Source organism: Netta rufina (genome assembly GCF_964035555.1).
Source record: "Netta rufina genome assembly, chromosome: 8".
Lineage (NCBI taxonomy): Eukaryota > Metazoa > Chordata > Aves > Anseriformes > Anatidae > Netta > Netta rufina.
Window position 1 is genome coordinate 1,595,665 of NC_140131.1, and position 16,496 is coordinate 1,612,160.

General features: G+C 53.7%; 1 protein-coding gene across 1 annotated transcript; it reads right to left on the reverse strand.

Annotated features, from left to right (window-relative positions):
* Positions 1 to 1,585: 1,585 nt before the first annotated feature.
* On the reverse strand, positions 1,586 to 15,014 carry IL23R (interleukin 23 receptor). The gene is made up of 15 exons (XM_084291136.1): positions 14,890 to 15,014; positions 14,267 to 14,361; positions 13,333 to 13,626; positions 13,068 to 13,191; positions 12,253 to 12,407; positions 11,985 to 12,130; positions 11,256 to 11,403; positions 10,829 to 10,911; positions 10,461 to 10,659; positions 9,076 to 9,273; positions 8,721 to 8,804; positions 5,764 to 5,814; positions 4,511 to 4,607; positions 3,010 to 3,100; positions 1,586 to 2,555 (listed from the first exon to the last, which is right to left on the reverse strand). The coding sequence occupies exons 2-15, from the start codon at positions 14,322 to 14,324 to the stop codon at positions 1,932 to 1,934; spliced, it is 2,352 nt and encodes a 783-aa protein (XP_084147262.1). The 5' UTR covers positions 14,325 to 14,361; positions 14,890 to 15,014; the 3' UTR covers positions 1,586 to 1,931.
* Between the last annotated feature and the right edge of the window lie 1,482 nt (positions 15,015 to 16,496).

A 16,496-nucleotide genomic window follows, 5' to 3' on the forward strand; every position in this document is an offset into this window, starting at 1 on the left:
CCGAAATCGATCAATTTGTGCAACAGCCATTAGAGAAGTACATAGGGTGCCTCAGAAAATTGAAGAGAAAAGTTATAATCTCCAGGCTTAGCAGCTTTACTGCAAAAAATGATAAAGTGTATAATGCTGGATACCTGCTAACATATAGGTTAGCATTTATGTTAGTTTTTTAAGTCTAATTAAAATGTGTTGAGTCTTACTCTTACGCTTGTACAGGCTTCGACTTGGTAATGCACAGGCAGATGATCTTTTTTCCTTTTATTGTGATGATGTTGACATCAGCCTTGCAGGATATATCCCCTGCATATATTTGCTGCGACGTGCACAGCCAGCTGAGCTACCCAGACCGCTAATTGCGCAGGCTCCTCTGTGAACAGAAGTCACACGTCCTGCTACACAGTTCAGAGGCTCCTCGGTGCTGCTGCTTGTGAACGGGGACTCAGACCTACATGCAGGAGTGATGGGTAGCCCATGATCACGCAGAGCTGTCCATACACTGCTCTGCAGGGCACCCACGGGTGTTTTTAAGCACTCAGCCTGCAGTGAGGGCTCTGGGATGCCCACAGCCACCTTTCTCAGACAGTAGTTTTTACAGTTTCCATGCGGTGCTTTAGAAAACCCTAAAATGTGCACAGCTGAGCTTTAGAGCACAGTGCTGCTGGCCTGCGGAGGTCAAGGGGCTCCTGAGGGAGCTGCCCTGAGCTGGCCAAGGCAGTGAGGATCATTCCTTCCTGGGCACTGTGCTGCTGGCTGGCCATGTTCAGAGGTAAAAGAGCACTGTGTCTATGCTCTGGATGCTGCACCGGGGCGTTACAACTCTCTGGGCACTAAAAGTACACTTTTTTAGCATTTCTGTGGCACCTGGGGGTCCTGCTCATGGGCCAGCACCGCCCTGGGAGAGCAGCGAAGTGTTTTACAGGGTGTAGTAAACTTTCTTTGTGCTTCTATTCCTTAAAAGCATTTAAAGTGTTTCCTGGAAAAGGCCAGGGTGGTCAGTCAAGTAAGGGCTAGATACAAAATCCAACCTCTCCCATTTCCAGGCAGTTTCTGGTTGCTTTAGGAACATCTTGCAGGACCACCTCTGAAGCCCTGGGCAAACTTATAATGGTTCCAAGACCCCTAATCAGGAATGGGGCTCCCATATTTCCTTTTCTGTATTTCAGAAGATCCGAATTTCCTGTTATATGCCTAATAAATGCCATTTCTCTGTGCCGTGTTCTGCTTCATGCAGAACAGCAAAGCTGAACCACTGACAAACTGATGTGAGACAATAAATCCTTCACCCAAACCAAAACATCACCCATCTAGAGACAAATTTAGAGAGAGATTTTAAATCAGGCTGGTAGGCCAAGCTGATGAAGGCTTGTTCTTATCTGATGCATTTTTTATTATTGAATGGAAGGGAAAATGAAACTGAGTTATCCTGTCAAACAGAAAAAAAATCATATGGTCGCCGTGGGTGCTGCATGATAGATAAATCATGCTCAGTGTAGTGTCTCCTCATTATGAGTGATCCCAGGGTATTTTACACAATTCAGTCAGAATGGTCCAAGGGATCGTTTTATCCATCTTAAAAGATATCAGCTCCAGGTATTGAATGTTCCAAGTACTTAACCAAAGAGTGACTTAGAATAATAATTGAAGCATATTGCATCCTGTAGAAATCACCCGCTTTGTAGTTCAGTTCTTACAGGAACCCCTGCATTTATGCATTGTTATGCTTGTAAAAATATGAGGTAAGTGTAAAACGATGATTTACTGGCCAAGGTGATCCATGCATCCAAAACTATTCACAGTCCATTAAGGGAGTGAGTTTTGGATTCGGAGCTTTGTTCCAGTTCTGATGTTTGTAATCCCAAAGGCAGATGCGCACCATGATGATCCACTCGTAATTTTGTGTTGTGTTTTTTTAATCCCAGTTATAACTTTGCTCAAAATAACCTTCCGATGCGTTGCTGCAGACAGCTCTGTATATCCACAGGTTCTTCATTCATTGCTCTCAAGCAAGAGACCAGCTCATCTGGGACCAGTGTCTGCTCTTGAACGTTTTCACTCGACAGTGCTTTTTCCCACTGGTTTTCCAAAAGGGTATTTTGTTCCTCCTGCGCTGAGCTGAACGCGTAGTTTTGCCCGCTTCTGTTGTTGTTTAAAATGAGGTTGATCTTTTCCAGCAGACAGACGTTGTGCTCCGCTCCTTCGGCGTTCCACAGATAGCTAACGGGACTGGTGTAGTCTCTGAAGAAAAAGGTTGTCTCGGTTGTCTCTGGTTCTGGAGCTGGTGTGTGGGACTGTGCTTGGTAAATATTGGCAGCTACATATCCCAGAGGGCTCCCGTCGGAAATCTGAGGCTTGTAGTCACTGACATGCTCAGGGGCAGTGCTGACGGCTGGTGCTGGGCTCTGTGGGTGCTCCACGTTCTCAGGGACCGCTGTGCTGGGTTTCTTTTTGATGTCCACATTCTTGTATTTCTCGTGCACTGACATCTCCTCTATTTCCATGATTGTGGGATCCAGGAATGGCTCACAGGAAGTGTTGCTTGTGAATTCATTCTTCTCCTAGAAAGAAAAAAAAGAGTCTAGTAACAAACTGGCAAATTTTGCCAAGGGGAGAGATATCATTAGAGCATCACACGGAGGAAATAGGGCAACGACTTCTTGTCTTCATCTCAACATCCTTCCCTCTTCTCCCATCTAATCCTCTCCATAGGACAGACTACTGCGAGGTGGCAGAGAGAAGACAGGAGCAGCTGTGCACGTCACTGTTCTTCTCCATGCACCACAAGGTCAGCTTGATTCAATTGGCACTACTGGATAAAATTTATATTGAAGCAAGGTTTAAAGACTCCAGCTAAGCTGGGCTTCCATGCACCTTGCAAATGGCTGGCAAATGATTCTCTGATCAGTTCTAGATCCCCTAAATCTGAATCCTGCTCTGTCCATGTTTCTCACAGCTGCAGAATGATTTTTAAGTATATGTAAATGGGGAAAAAAAAAATAATGGTGCAATTACCTGGAGTGACTTTATCACGTTGCTGTTTTCCATGTGGGGAAAATCTTCACGTAGCCATTTCGGTAAGAGTGATGCAACTGTTGCTTTAATTCTTTACCAAAATAAAAAAGCAAAATGTTAGTCAATTTTATTAGTCATTTACTTGTTTGTTCTGGATAAAATTGTCCCCAGTCAGGGAGGGAACACTGAGTGTATCCATCATTCATGGCCGTTGTGGAGGGCTGGAAAGCCTCAGTTTCCCCATGTGTGTAGGTTTTCCCATCTGAACCCCATCTCTTCATCTCTCAATGCTGTTCCCCTGGGTCTGGTTGTGGTGGTGGTGGAGCCTGGCTCCAGCTGGCAGAGGGGCACTGTTCACCCTAACGTTACGCTGTATGGCTGCAACACAGCGGGTGCTGTTTCCCTCAGAACAGGATTGGGTTTTGTCACTGCACTACATTCAAAATTACATTTATTGAGCAAGTCTGGAAACTAAATTACTCTGTTTAAATCCCTTGTGTAAAACATACATGTATGGGAAAATGTTACTAAACTGAGGTGGGTGGTGGAACCCAAGCTAAGTATTTAAATAAGAGGATGCATGTGTCCTGAGCTGATGAAATAAAATACACAGCAGTAATGAAAGTTGATTTTCCTACAAACAAAGCTGCTGCAGGAACGAAAATTGATTTTCCGACAAACGAAGCTGCTGCAGAAATGAAAATCATTTGCAAGAGATTTTGATTTAGTTGAGCTTTGCTGATGTTGTGTGCACTGCTGTGTTCCTGAGAAAGTACACGCTCTCTGTTCTTGCTGTCTTGCCCAATTACACCAACAGCAGAAAAATTCAGACAGGGTTCAGGAACTGAAAGGGGCAGCCCTTCAACATCCTCTAACCCCAGGTCTTCTCCACCCTCTTTCTTGCTCTATCAGGAATGTCCAACAGCCAGCTCTGTGGCACAGAGGCGACCGTTTCTATTTATTTGTGTCAGGAACAGCACTGCTGGGACTCCTCTCACTGCGGAGAGGGTGCTTGGCAAGCTAGGTATGCAGCAGTCATGTTAACAAAATGGAAGGAAGACTTTCCCTGCTTGGTTTTCCAGCTCTTTTCCAACTCCCCAGCCTCTGCCAGTCTCCCAAGGTGCAGACATGGGGGCAGCCAGCAGCCTGTCCCAGGGGCAGCATCCCTTCCTCATTCAAAAGAGTAACAGATCCTAGTATAAAACTTATTTAAAGAAGGTTTTATTTTCCCTATTTTTTCTTTTACTCCCCCTAGATCTGTATAATAATAATATATCATGTCTGGTTCCTACAGAGGAGTGATTTTTACTTTTTTATTGGTCTCTACCTTCTTGTGGAGTGCACGGATAGCCTCTTATGCAGCAATATTATGAACAGGCAAAGCTGCCCTCAGTAGGAGACGAGCATAGGGAGAAGGACAGCTTTTTCTAGTTACCTTTAGAATATTCTAGAAGAAAAGTATGAGTTACATATCAAGAAAAAAATGTGATGAAAGTAATACCTTTTTCTAGCTGATTTTTTAAACATCAGAATAGCAAGAACAACTGACGATACCATCACACTGACACCCATTCCCAGGAAAACTCCAGTGTCATCATCTGAAAGAAGACAAAGAGGAAAGAGGTTAGTCAGGTAGCTCCCATTTTAAAACAGATGTTATAGGCCACATCCTCAGTCGCACTTGTGAATAATTCTGCATCACAAGCAGTCATGTTGAACGTGACTCCTTGCATGTCTGTTGTCATTCCTATACGTTTGCACTTGCAGTTCTAATGGTTTGGGGAAGGGGCAATATTTATCTAGACCTGGAGGCCACGAAGGCATCAGGGCCAGGCTCTGGAGGACCCTTCTGCTGCTCATCCATGCCACTGCCAACCACAGGCAGCTGGCAATGAACCTGCTCCCGCTGCCTCATATGCCGCTACGTGAACTTATGTGAAGTGGTGATCATTGATAAAATAAGCCCTTAGCATTTAACTGGCCCATTTGCTTCGCAGCAAAGCAATCACAACACCAAAGCAAAGCCCTCTGTTCCACTCTGTTTCAGAAGCGTGAGCAGAGCAGTGCAGCAGCGGGCGGCCGAGGCTCTGCGTGGTCCTCGGAAGTGGCCGCCCCTCCGCTGCCCCGAGGTGGTTGCCAGTCGCCACCCGGCCGGGATCCTCCAGCCAAGTAATTCTAGTAAGTGTGGTCACTGTGTTTAACCATTTCCTACACAGAATTACTTTCCAGAAATACTTGAGCAAGCTCTTCTGCTTATGTTGGTTTTGGTTTTGCTTTAAATACTGAAGCAGAACATAGTATAACCTTTACCAGAAGCCGTGCAAACCAAAAGCATAACTGCAGTTAGAAACATGCATGGGAAATGTTTAAACCAGCTATGGCTCAGATTGTAAGGCCAGAGCAGTCCGTCATTGTTATTTTATATGTTAACATTATGATATTTTCCTTGGTTTCTTAACTCCTGTTTGCCGTAACGTACATTTTATTACGTCTCATAAGAAAACAAAACTCAAAGGCAGGAATTATGCAAGCTGGATTCACCCCAGGGCAGGACTGCAGCCTTTCTTGCCATGTGGCTCATTTTCCTGTCAAGTGAAAAGTTGCTTTGCTGGCTCTGACCTCCCCAGATTACGACGGAGCTTTCACTTCCCTTTCACTGCTACATCGCCAGATGCTGCGCTCGCGGCTCTGGCCGAAACGTCCACTCCTGGTCAAGCAGAAGCTCTCACTCACCAAGCCTGAAATACTTCTTACCGTGTGAAGTCTCGTTGTAGCTGAAGCTTGGGATCTGATCCTCTGAGGAGACTTAAGCAGAGAGAAGAAAAAAAGGCTGTCACTTCATCTGGAGAATGTACAGCAGGTGAAGTAGAAGCTCTGGTTTATTTTTATGTTGTTAATATTATTTAGGAAAATAAATACTGGTATAATAAGAAAAATAAAGTCCTGTAAAGTAATTAGTGTCTTCTGCTTATCTGCACTCTACATCATCTTGTATTTCTCTGAGTTCTAATTAAACAAAATGTTAACAAAACCGTAAAATACATTACAAGAAATCTCCCACACACATCTCAGTACCCGAGACAAGAATTTACCCTTCCTGAGGAACCCCAGGCCGTTTTCCATGAGCACCTACAGATAATTTCCCAGTGTCCAACCCCCAGAGCACTGAGTTCTCCAGCAGCACCATTTTGTCTAAGCGGATAGCTGCAGCTGAGTCTGCCATGGCAAGAAGCTTATTTTTCTGTTAAAAGAGGCAGCAAGCTTTCTTTCCTGGCCATATGAAGCAATTCCCTTGCCATCTCCTTTCCTCAGCAAGTGCCTGCTGTCCTCACTGTTACCGAAGGGATCACCTCGCCATGCTGATAACCCCGGCCCCAGCCCGCAGGTAAAACCTGCCTCGGTGGGACCTGAGCCACGGGGGAGTGAAGAAATCGCTGTGCCCTACAGCAAGCCCCTATCTGGGGCAATCTGCTGAGGCTGGGGCCAGCCTGCAAGAAAAACGGGCTCTGCAGGGACGCCGTGAGGTGCTCGCTCAGCGCTCGGGGAAGCGTCCCGAGGGAGCAGCCCAGGCAGGAGGAGTGCTGGGGCTTCAGGCACACGCTGCTGTGGGCAGGGAAGCTCCTCATGGGTTCCCTTTTGGCCGTGGACAGGCCCGGAGCCATCATCCTGAAGTAGAGCAATTAAAGCACTGGTCACTAAAGTGGAAAACTGTTGGGCAGTGAGGATGAGGAGCATGGGGGTAGCTTGTCTCAGAAGCCCAGAGGCCTCTCTGCCTGAAACCCAGGAACAGTTTCAGCACATGAAAGCAATACAGCTGATCTTCCCCTGGGATCGGGTAACACAGCTTTCGAGCCCTGTTCGCTATGGTTTTCCTGTGAGGAAAATGGCTCGGGCCACATCTTGTACTGGCACAAAGAGCGGTCAGGCATTGGGACGGGTTGCCCAGGGAGGTGGTGGAGTCCCCGTCCCTGGGGGTGTTCAAGGAGAGGTTGGACGTGGTGCTTGGGGACAGGGTTTAGTGGTGACATTGGTGGTAGGGGGGTGTTGGACCAGATCTTGGAGGCCTTTTCCAACCCTAATGTCATTCTGGGTCCATGATCCCCACGGTGCTGCCACCATGCGGCTGGCACCGGGTGGTGCCACCGGGTGGTGCCACCGGGTGGCCCTGCAAGGAGGAGGCCTCCTGACGAGGAGGTGTCCCCAGGCTGTGGCCTTCCAGGCTCCCACTGTCCGGAGAGGGACGTGGCAATATCAGCCGTGTCCCCGTGTCAGATACATCTCATGTCACCGGGTTGCCACCAGGCTCCGTCCGATGTGACCTAACCTGGGTAGCGCTGCCGCTGTTTCACCAAAGCACAATTCTGTAGATTTGAGACGTCCATCTCCTAGCATGGCTGGTGGAGACCCAGTGTTTTTGTTCCCTAAACAGTGTGGTTACAGCGCTGCCCGCTCAGCTGGGGAGCTGTGTCCCAAAGCAGTCCTCGGCTAAGCACGGACTGTAACAGAAAGCGACTGAGTAAATTAGATCACTCAGCAGCCTTGGAACTAGGCACGTTTTGGGGCTGGTGTCACTGGCACATTTATCTTGTATTATCTGTTAATATGACTACAGAAATGCCTTGCTGATGGGCTCAGCTTGTGTAAGGAACATAAGGAACAAGGGCCAGCCTGTGGGGTCAGGCAGGATGTACGGTGCTGGTTGGGCCCGCTGGGTGCCTTACGTTGGTGCTTTCCCACATAAACCCCCAGGTTTTATCACAGGAGTCTGTGTAACTAAGAATGATGAGCTCTCTATTTTAAGCATTTAAAGCATTCAGCTAGCACAAATAACAGGTTCTTTCCAGATATTGCTGTATGACAGGTGTAAGATAAGAAGTCAGACTACATGTCTGGAATGATGAATGCCTACCCTGAGCGTTATCACACCTGGTTTATGCTCAGCCTGTCCTGCCCTCAGGCCGGGATTCCCCAGGATGCTCACTGTGCCCATGGGGCTCCGTGAAAGCGCAGGTGGTGAATTTTCCCTGCATGGTGGTGCCCTTGGGACAGGTCTGGTGGTGCTGGGACGTGTCCTCAGCACTCACATTGGGAGCTGTGCATGGCTTGTCCTGGCCTAGGTGAGGGCCAGTAGGGGACTCAGCATGCCCAGCTCATGAGAGCGATCAAAGCCAACGCACACATCACTGGAGATGATGCACAGATATCCTCATGGTCTTTTTTAAGTTGGTCCATGCCCTATTTTATCTAAAATAGTTTCCAGGACTGAAGCCTGCCTACGTGCAGCTTGAGTTAAGAAAGGGAAGCTTGCAGTTTTTCTCCGTAAAAGTTGTTTTCTGCTTTGTCTTTTCTATAACAATTTGCTACCAAATAGGCAAAGCAGCAACCTCCTATTTTCTATCCCAAACAGGGAGAGCAACTCCACTGGTGTACCCTGTGGAGTAAGATGCAGTTCTCATGTGCAATAGAGATCTGTGCACAAGAGCAGGCTAGAAAAGCCTTTCATACAGGTGTGTTAAAGCCTCTGACCTGTCACCACAGTTTCCTTTGTCAGCCTCCTGTTTCTCTCTGGCCCATGCCGGGTTTTTGCCCCTTGTCTCTAAGACTAACTCCATAAAACTGGCAGACTGTGAGGACAGCAGGCACGAAGCAGCAGCCTGAACCCTGCAGCTCCACCACAGCAAGCGACAGCTTCTCCACACAGCTGGGCTTACCTTGGCCAGAGGTGGGTTTGCTCACTCCGTCTGGGTAGACTGCATAAACCGACACGTTGATGTTGCTTGCCACTGCTGTGTCTTCTGAAATAAAGCATTGTTTGCCTTTAAAACATATTTGTAAGCTGCTGTTAAAGCTGTAGACTTGCTTGAGGGCTTCTGGCTGAGCCCTGGGGGACCAAACACCCCGGCTGCCCTTACATCCCTCACTGCTCCGCTCCCTCCTGCTCCCTGGGCTCCTCACAGCCCCCAGCTCCTGAAGCGGTGGGCAGGGGCTCAATCCCAGTGAGATTTTGGCTTTGCGATACCTCGACGAGCTGCAGCCAGCAGCAAAAGGCCCCGTGGAACTGCTTACCTTGGATGTAGGTGAGCGTGTCCTGGTACGGGACTTTCTTCCAGAAGAAGCGCTCCTCCTTGCTGTATGGAGCTGTGGAAACCCACTCCACGATGAACCAGAGCAGGGGGCTCCTGCTGCTTCTCGGGGGCTGCCAGGACACAGAGACATTGCTCTGGTTCTGGCGCTGCACCTCCACCGATGCCGGTGCCGGGAAGGCTGCAAGGAGAGAGGGGTCGGAGCTGGGAGGCCTCTGCCTGGGCAGGAGCAGGGCTTCATCGGGGGGACAGGGCTGGGAGGGAAAAAGTCTTCTAGGATGCAGTGAGTATGGGTGTGGGTACAGGTATGGGTATATATATAGGCATTGGTATTGGTATATATACGTAAATGTATGGTTATATTTATATTTATAATATAAAATATTTTTTCCACATATAACATAGATTATATAATTGTATAATTATATATTTAGTTTTATAATACAATATTATATAGTCTATTATGTGCTATATTATATCATATCACATATCATATCATATCATATCATAATATATTGTTATGTTATGTTATGTTATGTTATATTATATTATATTATATTATATTATATTATATTATATTATATTATATTAAGTTGTTATATCATATCATATTCATTATAACAAAATAAAATAAAATAAAATAAAAATAAAAATAAAAATAAATAAAATAAAAATAAAATAAAATATATGCGCACACCTGCATGTGTATATGTATATACACGTGTCTACCTCACAAAAGCACGTGTTCAGCTTTGTCATGCCTCTTCTCTCTGAGATGCTTTACCTGACATTTTTTACCAGAAACAAGCATCATTCTGATAAGTATGAGATTAGAGCATTTTTTCCACCTTATTTACACTGCACGGTTTCGTTTTAGTCATGCTCGCTATTTGTCCTGAACTTGAACGGGACTTTCCCCTCCCGTTGCTCATTAAAAGTGACGTTTTCAAAAATAGGAAAGTGTGGTTGCGGGGAAAGCCACAGCCTGTGGCGCAGGGAAGCCGAGGCAGCCCGGGAGCTCCTTCTCCTCCCTTCCTGCCCCAAAGGCTCCAGCTCACGGCCGGGACGGCAGCGGGAGCTATTTCGGGAGCTGTGGGCACAGAGGGGTGCCCGGAGCCGTGCCAGGCACAGGCAGGACAAGCTTATTTTTATTTTTATAAGCTATTCTTGTCGCTGCAGCCTTCGGAGGCAAAGGGCTGTGCGGCTGGGGCATCTGCAGGGGACGCTGGCCTTGTCTGGAGGGCGCTGCACTCCCTAGGCGGAGCGCCTCTTGCTTTGAACCCACGTGTCTGCGTGACGTTTTTCCCCCCGGGTTCTGATAAAAGCAGATCTCTGATATCACCAGCGCTGCTGTGGGAGATATCCTACCTTGCTGCCTGGCCTCCCGGCCGAGCGTGATGTTGGCCGGGCTGGACGCCCCCCGGGAGTTGTGAGCGGTGACGTGGAGGACGCGCACCCCCGGGGGCACCAGGACGCTGCAGGAGGTGCTGGAGGTGTTGCAGAGGGGCTGTCCTGATCCCGCAGACACGGCGTAGCCCAGGATCCTGCCACGGGCAGCACGGGGCGGCAGCGGCTGCGGAGGGCGAGAGGTGGAGACGGGCACGGGGTGCCCCAGGTCCCCTCCTCACCCTCATGTGCTCAGAGGGGCCCCACCACCCTCTTTTTAAGGTCACGCTATGACCTTAAAACCTCGCTGCCAGCCCTACAAACCCCAACCCTTAACCCCAAGGCCTTACCTTGATCAAGACTGTCACCTCGTGGCTGCCGTTCGGGAACACCGAGCCCAGGCGCCGCCAGACATCGGGTGCTGCCGCGGGGGCTGTGGAGAGAGCCACGGGGACGTGGTCCTGAGGCTGGGGACATTGCCCACCACGGCACGGGGCCTGTGCCCACCCGTATCGCCCTCATGGCCCCCCGCCAGCTGCCTTGCACCGGCTGTGCCGTACCCAGAGGGTGTCACCACCGCGGTGCCAGAGCTGCCGACGTGTGGCTTGGGGAAGGAAATGGCCCAGATTGAGAGCAGCGGCTGACAGGGCTTTTTAGGGCAGGCACAGCCCCAGATCCCTCACGCTGCCGTGAGCGGGGTGCGGGTGAAGGTAGGGCTGCCCCACAAGCCCCGTGCAGCCCGCATCACGTCACACAGGGCTCATACGGGACACTTACCGGCCTCGGGGGTGGTGTACACGAAGGGGGGGCTCCAGGCACTCCAGGGGCTGTTTTGGGGGCTGCGCCGGCACCGGGCCTGGAACACGTAGCGGGTGTCACTCTGCAGGGGGTGCCCGGCCCGCACCGCGCTGTCCCACGCCTCCACCTGCAAGGGAAGCCGGGTGCTAGGGCAGAGCGGGGCCCAACGCCTTCCCCGTCTGCATGGATGGGGACCCCACAGCCCCCCCGAGCACACAGGGACCCCACAGCCCCCCCAGCACATGGGGCTGCTGAACCCATGGCCATGGGGTGAGCGCAGCCAGTGAGTGGGTAGTGGAGTGCCCACGTGTGGTGTGATGGATGGGCTTGTCCTGGCTGCCCTGCATCACTTTGGAGCACAAAAATTGGGAGGAAAAAAAGAAAAAAAAAGCGCTGGGATCTGGTCCTCAGCCAGAGGAGGTTCCCAAACAGGACCCCAGAGCAGCCTGCCCGGGTACAGTTGTGTCTGCGAGAGGGACGGAGGCTGATGAAGTGGGCGCACGCTGAGCACCCTCTGTGGCTTTTTTCCGCCTTGTCCTTGCAGAGCTAGATAACATTTGGAAATGTTTGGGGTTTTGCCCTCTTGCTTAAAACGCAAAGATAACACTGCCGGAAAGGCCGACTGCTGGAGGCGCTGGGGGGGCCGGCACCGTGGGGTCCCCACGGGTCTGTAATTGGGGGAGATTTAGGGGTCTGGCGCCGTCTCACATGCCACATTGGGGCGTCCTCCGCCTTGTGCCGCTCCTCGCAGTGCACGTCCTCCAGCTGCGTCTGCTGCCTCCAGAGGACGGTGGTGATGGGAGGCGAGCCCAGCGTCGTCTCCGCGCCCTCGGCCAAGGGCAACGCGGGCACCACTGTGGGGGAGCGAGAGCCCTGAGCCTGGCCGGCACCCATCTCCCCACGGCTGGCACAGGAAGAGCCAGCGAGCGACGGGAGGGCTGTGGGAGCGGCGCCACTCGTGCTTGTCCCCACGTACCCAGCTCCTGCAGGTCGAGGTGCCGCGGGGCAGAGCGGGCAGTGCCCAGCGCGTTCCGGGCCTGCACCCATGCCAAGTAGCGGCTGCCACCACGCAGCGTGCTCAGGGGCACCGGCGAGCCCGCGGGGAACACGTCCTCCTCTGCTGTCTGCGTGCTGGGAAGCAGAAAGAGCCCCGTCAGAGCCCGTCCCCGCACCGAGGGGCTCGGATCCCCGGCAGGAGCCAGGCTGTGGTCTGGTGGTGGTGCCACGCGCCCACCCGAGCACGTGCAGGCCCGTGGGGAAGGCACCCACGCGTCAGCGACGGGTTACAACCGGGGCACAGTCATCCCCAGAGCGGGAGTTTTTCACTCTTAAAGTGAACTAGAAAGTAACTCCCTTTGGTTCCTGGCACCGCTGGATGGCGTTGGCAGTTTTGCTGCAGAAAGGCGACTCCTGCAGCTCTCTGGCTGCGGGGCTCAGGGCTCGAACCCGAGCGGCTCCACCGGTGGGGCTGCTTCGACAGCAGGAGGGCAGGCACTGCCCCCCACACCGCCTGCACGTGCCTGCCCCGAACACGTTGAAGTGTGAAACTGAGCCAGGCTGACTCCAAAAGCCCGGCAGCCTTGTGTCGAGCGGGTTTTGGCATCGGACGTGGCATAAAGCGTGCAGGGTCAGCGTGCACACCGAGCCTGCTGGAGAGCCAAGCCCTTACAGCAGCTCCGTGTTGGGTTTTGGGCACCGTTAGGTGCGTGCTGCTGGCTGCACCCTTTCTGCTCGTACCCTTCTGGCACCCCGGTGCCACCGCCAGCTCCGCACGTCCTCGCGGGGCCCTACCTGCTCAGGTGCAGGCGGTACTCGGTGCGCAGGTGGGTCGGCCGCCCCGCATCCCACGTGCACGCCAGGCTCCCCGAGTGCTCCCCGATGGTGCAGGTCAGGTTGCTGGGGGTCTCCGGGGGGTCTGGAGAGGCAGCGTCAGGAGCAGCGCACAGACACCCCCCTCCCCACATCCCCACATCCCCACATCCCCACATCCCCACCACCACCATCCCCGTCGCTCCCCGCTTCACGACGAGCTCCCCGGCCCCGTGGCCATACTCACAGCCGGCCCAGACCTCCGTCCCGCAGACCAGAACCACGTTCTCTCTGCTGCGGCAGTGGTCGAAGCAGAGCACGGTGCTGTAGGGCAGCCTGAAGTCGTGCAGCCGCAGCTGGGCCGCGCTGCTGTTGAGGGGGCGCAGGGTCCCGTTACGGGCCGTGCTGTTGAGCTGGATGGAGAGGTTGGCCCTCGGGCAGCCGGTGGTGGACAGGCAGTTGATGGAGATGTTGGAGCCCATCAGCACCTCCAGGCCGGGCTCGATCCACACGCTGCCCTGGCACTTGATTCGGGCAACACCTGCGCAGCGCCCGCGGCTTCAAACACGGCACCGGCGGCGAGTGCCTCCGGAGGGGTCCCCCCCGGCCCCCCGCGCCCCCCTGGGCACAGGGTAAATCCCCCTGCCTCCAGCAGGCAGCCGGTGACTCACCCACTCGGCTCGGAAACGAGCGACTTTCACCCATTTTACGTTCTGCCCTAACGCTCAAATGACTACAGGGAAATAACGCGCCGGCGTGCTATCTCTTGATCCCCTGAGATTACGGCGGCCCCTAGATGGGAGGCGTGCGCTGCCCTTTGCTATCAGATCGGGGCCCTGCAGCAGCCCTGATAAAGCCGTTGCTCTCGACTGGTATCGGCTCGATCTGGCTTTCCTGGAAAGGGCGCAGCTGCGCCCAGAGCTCGTGCAGCACGGAGGCAGGAGCACATGGCAACAGCAGCAGCTCGCGGGGTGCTCGGGGCTGCTGAAACCCCCCCGGGCAGCTCAGCGAGGCCGGGGTGGGGATGGCAGCAGGGAGCTGAGGTACAGCAGGGGCATGGGAGAAGGTGGTGCTGAGCTCCCCAAAGCTTTTGGGGCCGTGCTGCAACGTTCCTGCCCCGGGGCTGATCCTGAGCAGGGATCACACCGTGCCGTGCCGTGCCGTGCCACGCAGCCACTTACCTCTGCAGAGGAAGCAGAGCAGGACGTGGAGCACCAAAGCCTTGCCGGCCCCTGCCATGGCCTGGGCTGCAGCCGCCGTCCGTGCGTGGCATAGTCTGGGGGGGCAGGAGAGGTGTCAGCCTCGTGGTGAGAGGCGCCCGTCCTGGCTGCAGGGTGCTCAGGGACCAGCCCCGAGGTGGCCGGGAGCTGTGGGAGGGAAGGGTCCGGACCCTGCCAGGATGGGGATGATCCTGCCCCTCGGCCTGGTGACACCCCGTGGGGCTGGCACCCGGCACCGAGGGGCTGGGATTGCTTGGGGGGAGCAGAGGGGATGCAGCCAGGCTTCTCCTTCACAGGCTTACATTAAAAATCAGGAAATCCCATTTAAATGTAAGGAAAAGCATTCTGCTGTGAGGGTGACGGAGCTCAGGAGCAGGCTGCCGTGGAGCCTCCATCCCTGGAGACGGCCAAACCCAACCGCCCACGGTGCCCTGGGCAGAAATCCCCAAATTTCCCAACACGTTCCCACCCGCCTTGCTCCTGCTGCTCCTTCCCCGTGCTCACCCCCGGGGTCGTGCATCACCAAACCCCAAAGCAGGGCTCGTGTTCGCATCCCACGAGCTCCCCCGACTTTAGCTGCTTACTTCAGCAACTTCTTCGCCTTCCTCCTGGCCAGGCACGTGCCGCCCGTCCCGGCGCAGCCGCCTGCCCCGGGGGAGCCACGGCTGGAGCTCGAGGGGAGGCGGATTGAGGGTCTCCGAGAGCTGCACCCACCAGGAGCACGGCCGGGCTCTGCTGCTGCCGGACCCCCTCAGCTCCGTGGCGTTCCTCCTGGGGCAGCACAAGACAAAGAGCCGCGCACAGGCTGTGCCAGAAGTGGGACACGGCCGAGTCCGCGGTGAAAGTGTCAAAACAGCAGAAATCGACCCAAAGCAGGCTGCTGAGTGCAGCTAACCCTCTCGTAGTCCTCCCCCCGCTAGCTCGGGTGTGGGTAGGAGCTGCCCTGCTTGCTGGGAGCACTGTTCAGGTGTTCCTAAGAGCGAGTCCCATTTCCAGTGCCCTTTTGCTACCTGACCCACAAAGAGCCCTCGACAGCCCCCAGCTGCCTCCTGCCGCCTAACGCCACTCACAAACACACACCCCTGAGAAAAGATCTGAAAAAACAATAAATCTCCCCAGCTGCCAGCTGTAGTGCGCGACCACGGGCTCTGCCTCCTCGGGGGTTCCTGCAGGTCGCGTTTTTACCCTGATTTACGGCCGTTTGCAGGCTCCAAAGCAGAAGGAACGAGTGCGCTCCCGTTGCCTGCAGACACGGGGCTGCGATCTCACCTCTTAAAAAATCTCCCAGCAGGTTCCCATAAATACACGTAAAAGCACAGAAAGGAGAGGAGAAAGAGGAGAAAAAGAGGAGAAGGAGGAGGAGAAGAGCTGTCCCAGCCACTCAAGCCCCACGAGACCCTTACCGACGGAGCACGCCGGGAGCCACGGGCACGCGAACGCAGCAGCCGAGGCCAGGGCCGGCCCCGGGCGTCTCTCCCGTTCCCCGTTCCCATTCCCTGTTCCCCGATCCCCGTTCCCAGTTCCCCGTTACCTCCCCAATCCTCAGGACCCGAGCTGGGGCCGGCAGGGCTGGCGTGGCCCCGCTGCCGCCCGCTGTGGCCGGGGCTGCCGGGTGCGGCGAGGAGCAGCAGCGGCTGCGAGCAGCCCTGACCTAGATAGCTGCTGCTGCTGCTGCTGCTGCTACCGAAGAAGTTTCCAGTTTGAGTCAGTCCATGGGAAAACCCAGCATCCCCTGAAGGAACAGACTCAGTCGGGGTTGTTTTTTTTTTTTTTTTTCCTCTCTCTCTCTGTCTTCAAGCTGTCACAGCACCATTAGTCACCCCGCAGCGCCGGCTGCATCCCAGCGCTTTTTTGTTCCCAGGGCTTCGTGCGACGTGGTGCGCAGCTCGTGCTGCCCTCCCGGCTGCCAGTGCTCAAACTTGACAAAATGACTTATTTTTTTACCTTTTTTTTCCTGCTTCTAAACCCAAAAACCTTCAAGGTCCCACCAGCACCCCTTGCACCCTTCCTCCTGGGGGAGCGGTGGTGGTGCCGGTGCGGGTGCACCCCAGTGCCACCAGTATGGGTGTCCCCTGGCACTGGTGCGGGTGCCCCCCCGGTGTTGCTGTGCCCCCCAGGCTGCCCCCCAGGCGAAGGGTTAATCTGGGTGACGGTGTTAACCTCACTGGAGGCTGCAACCACAGGAAATACC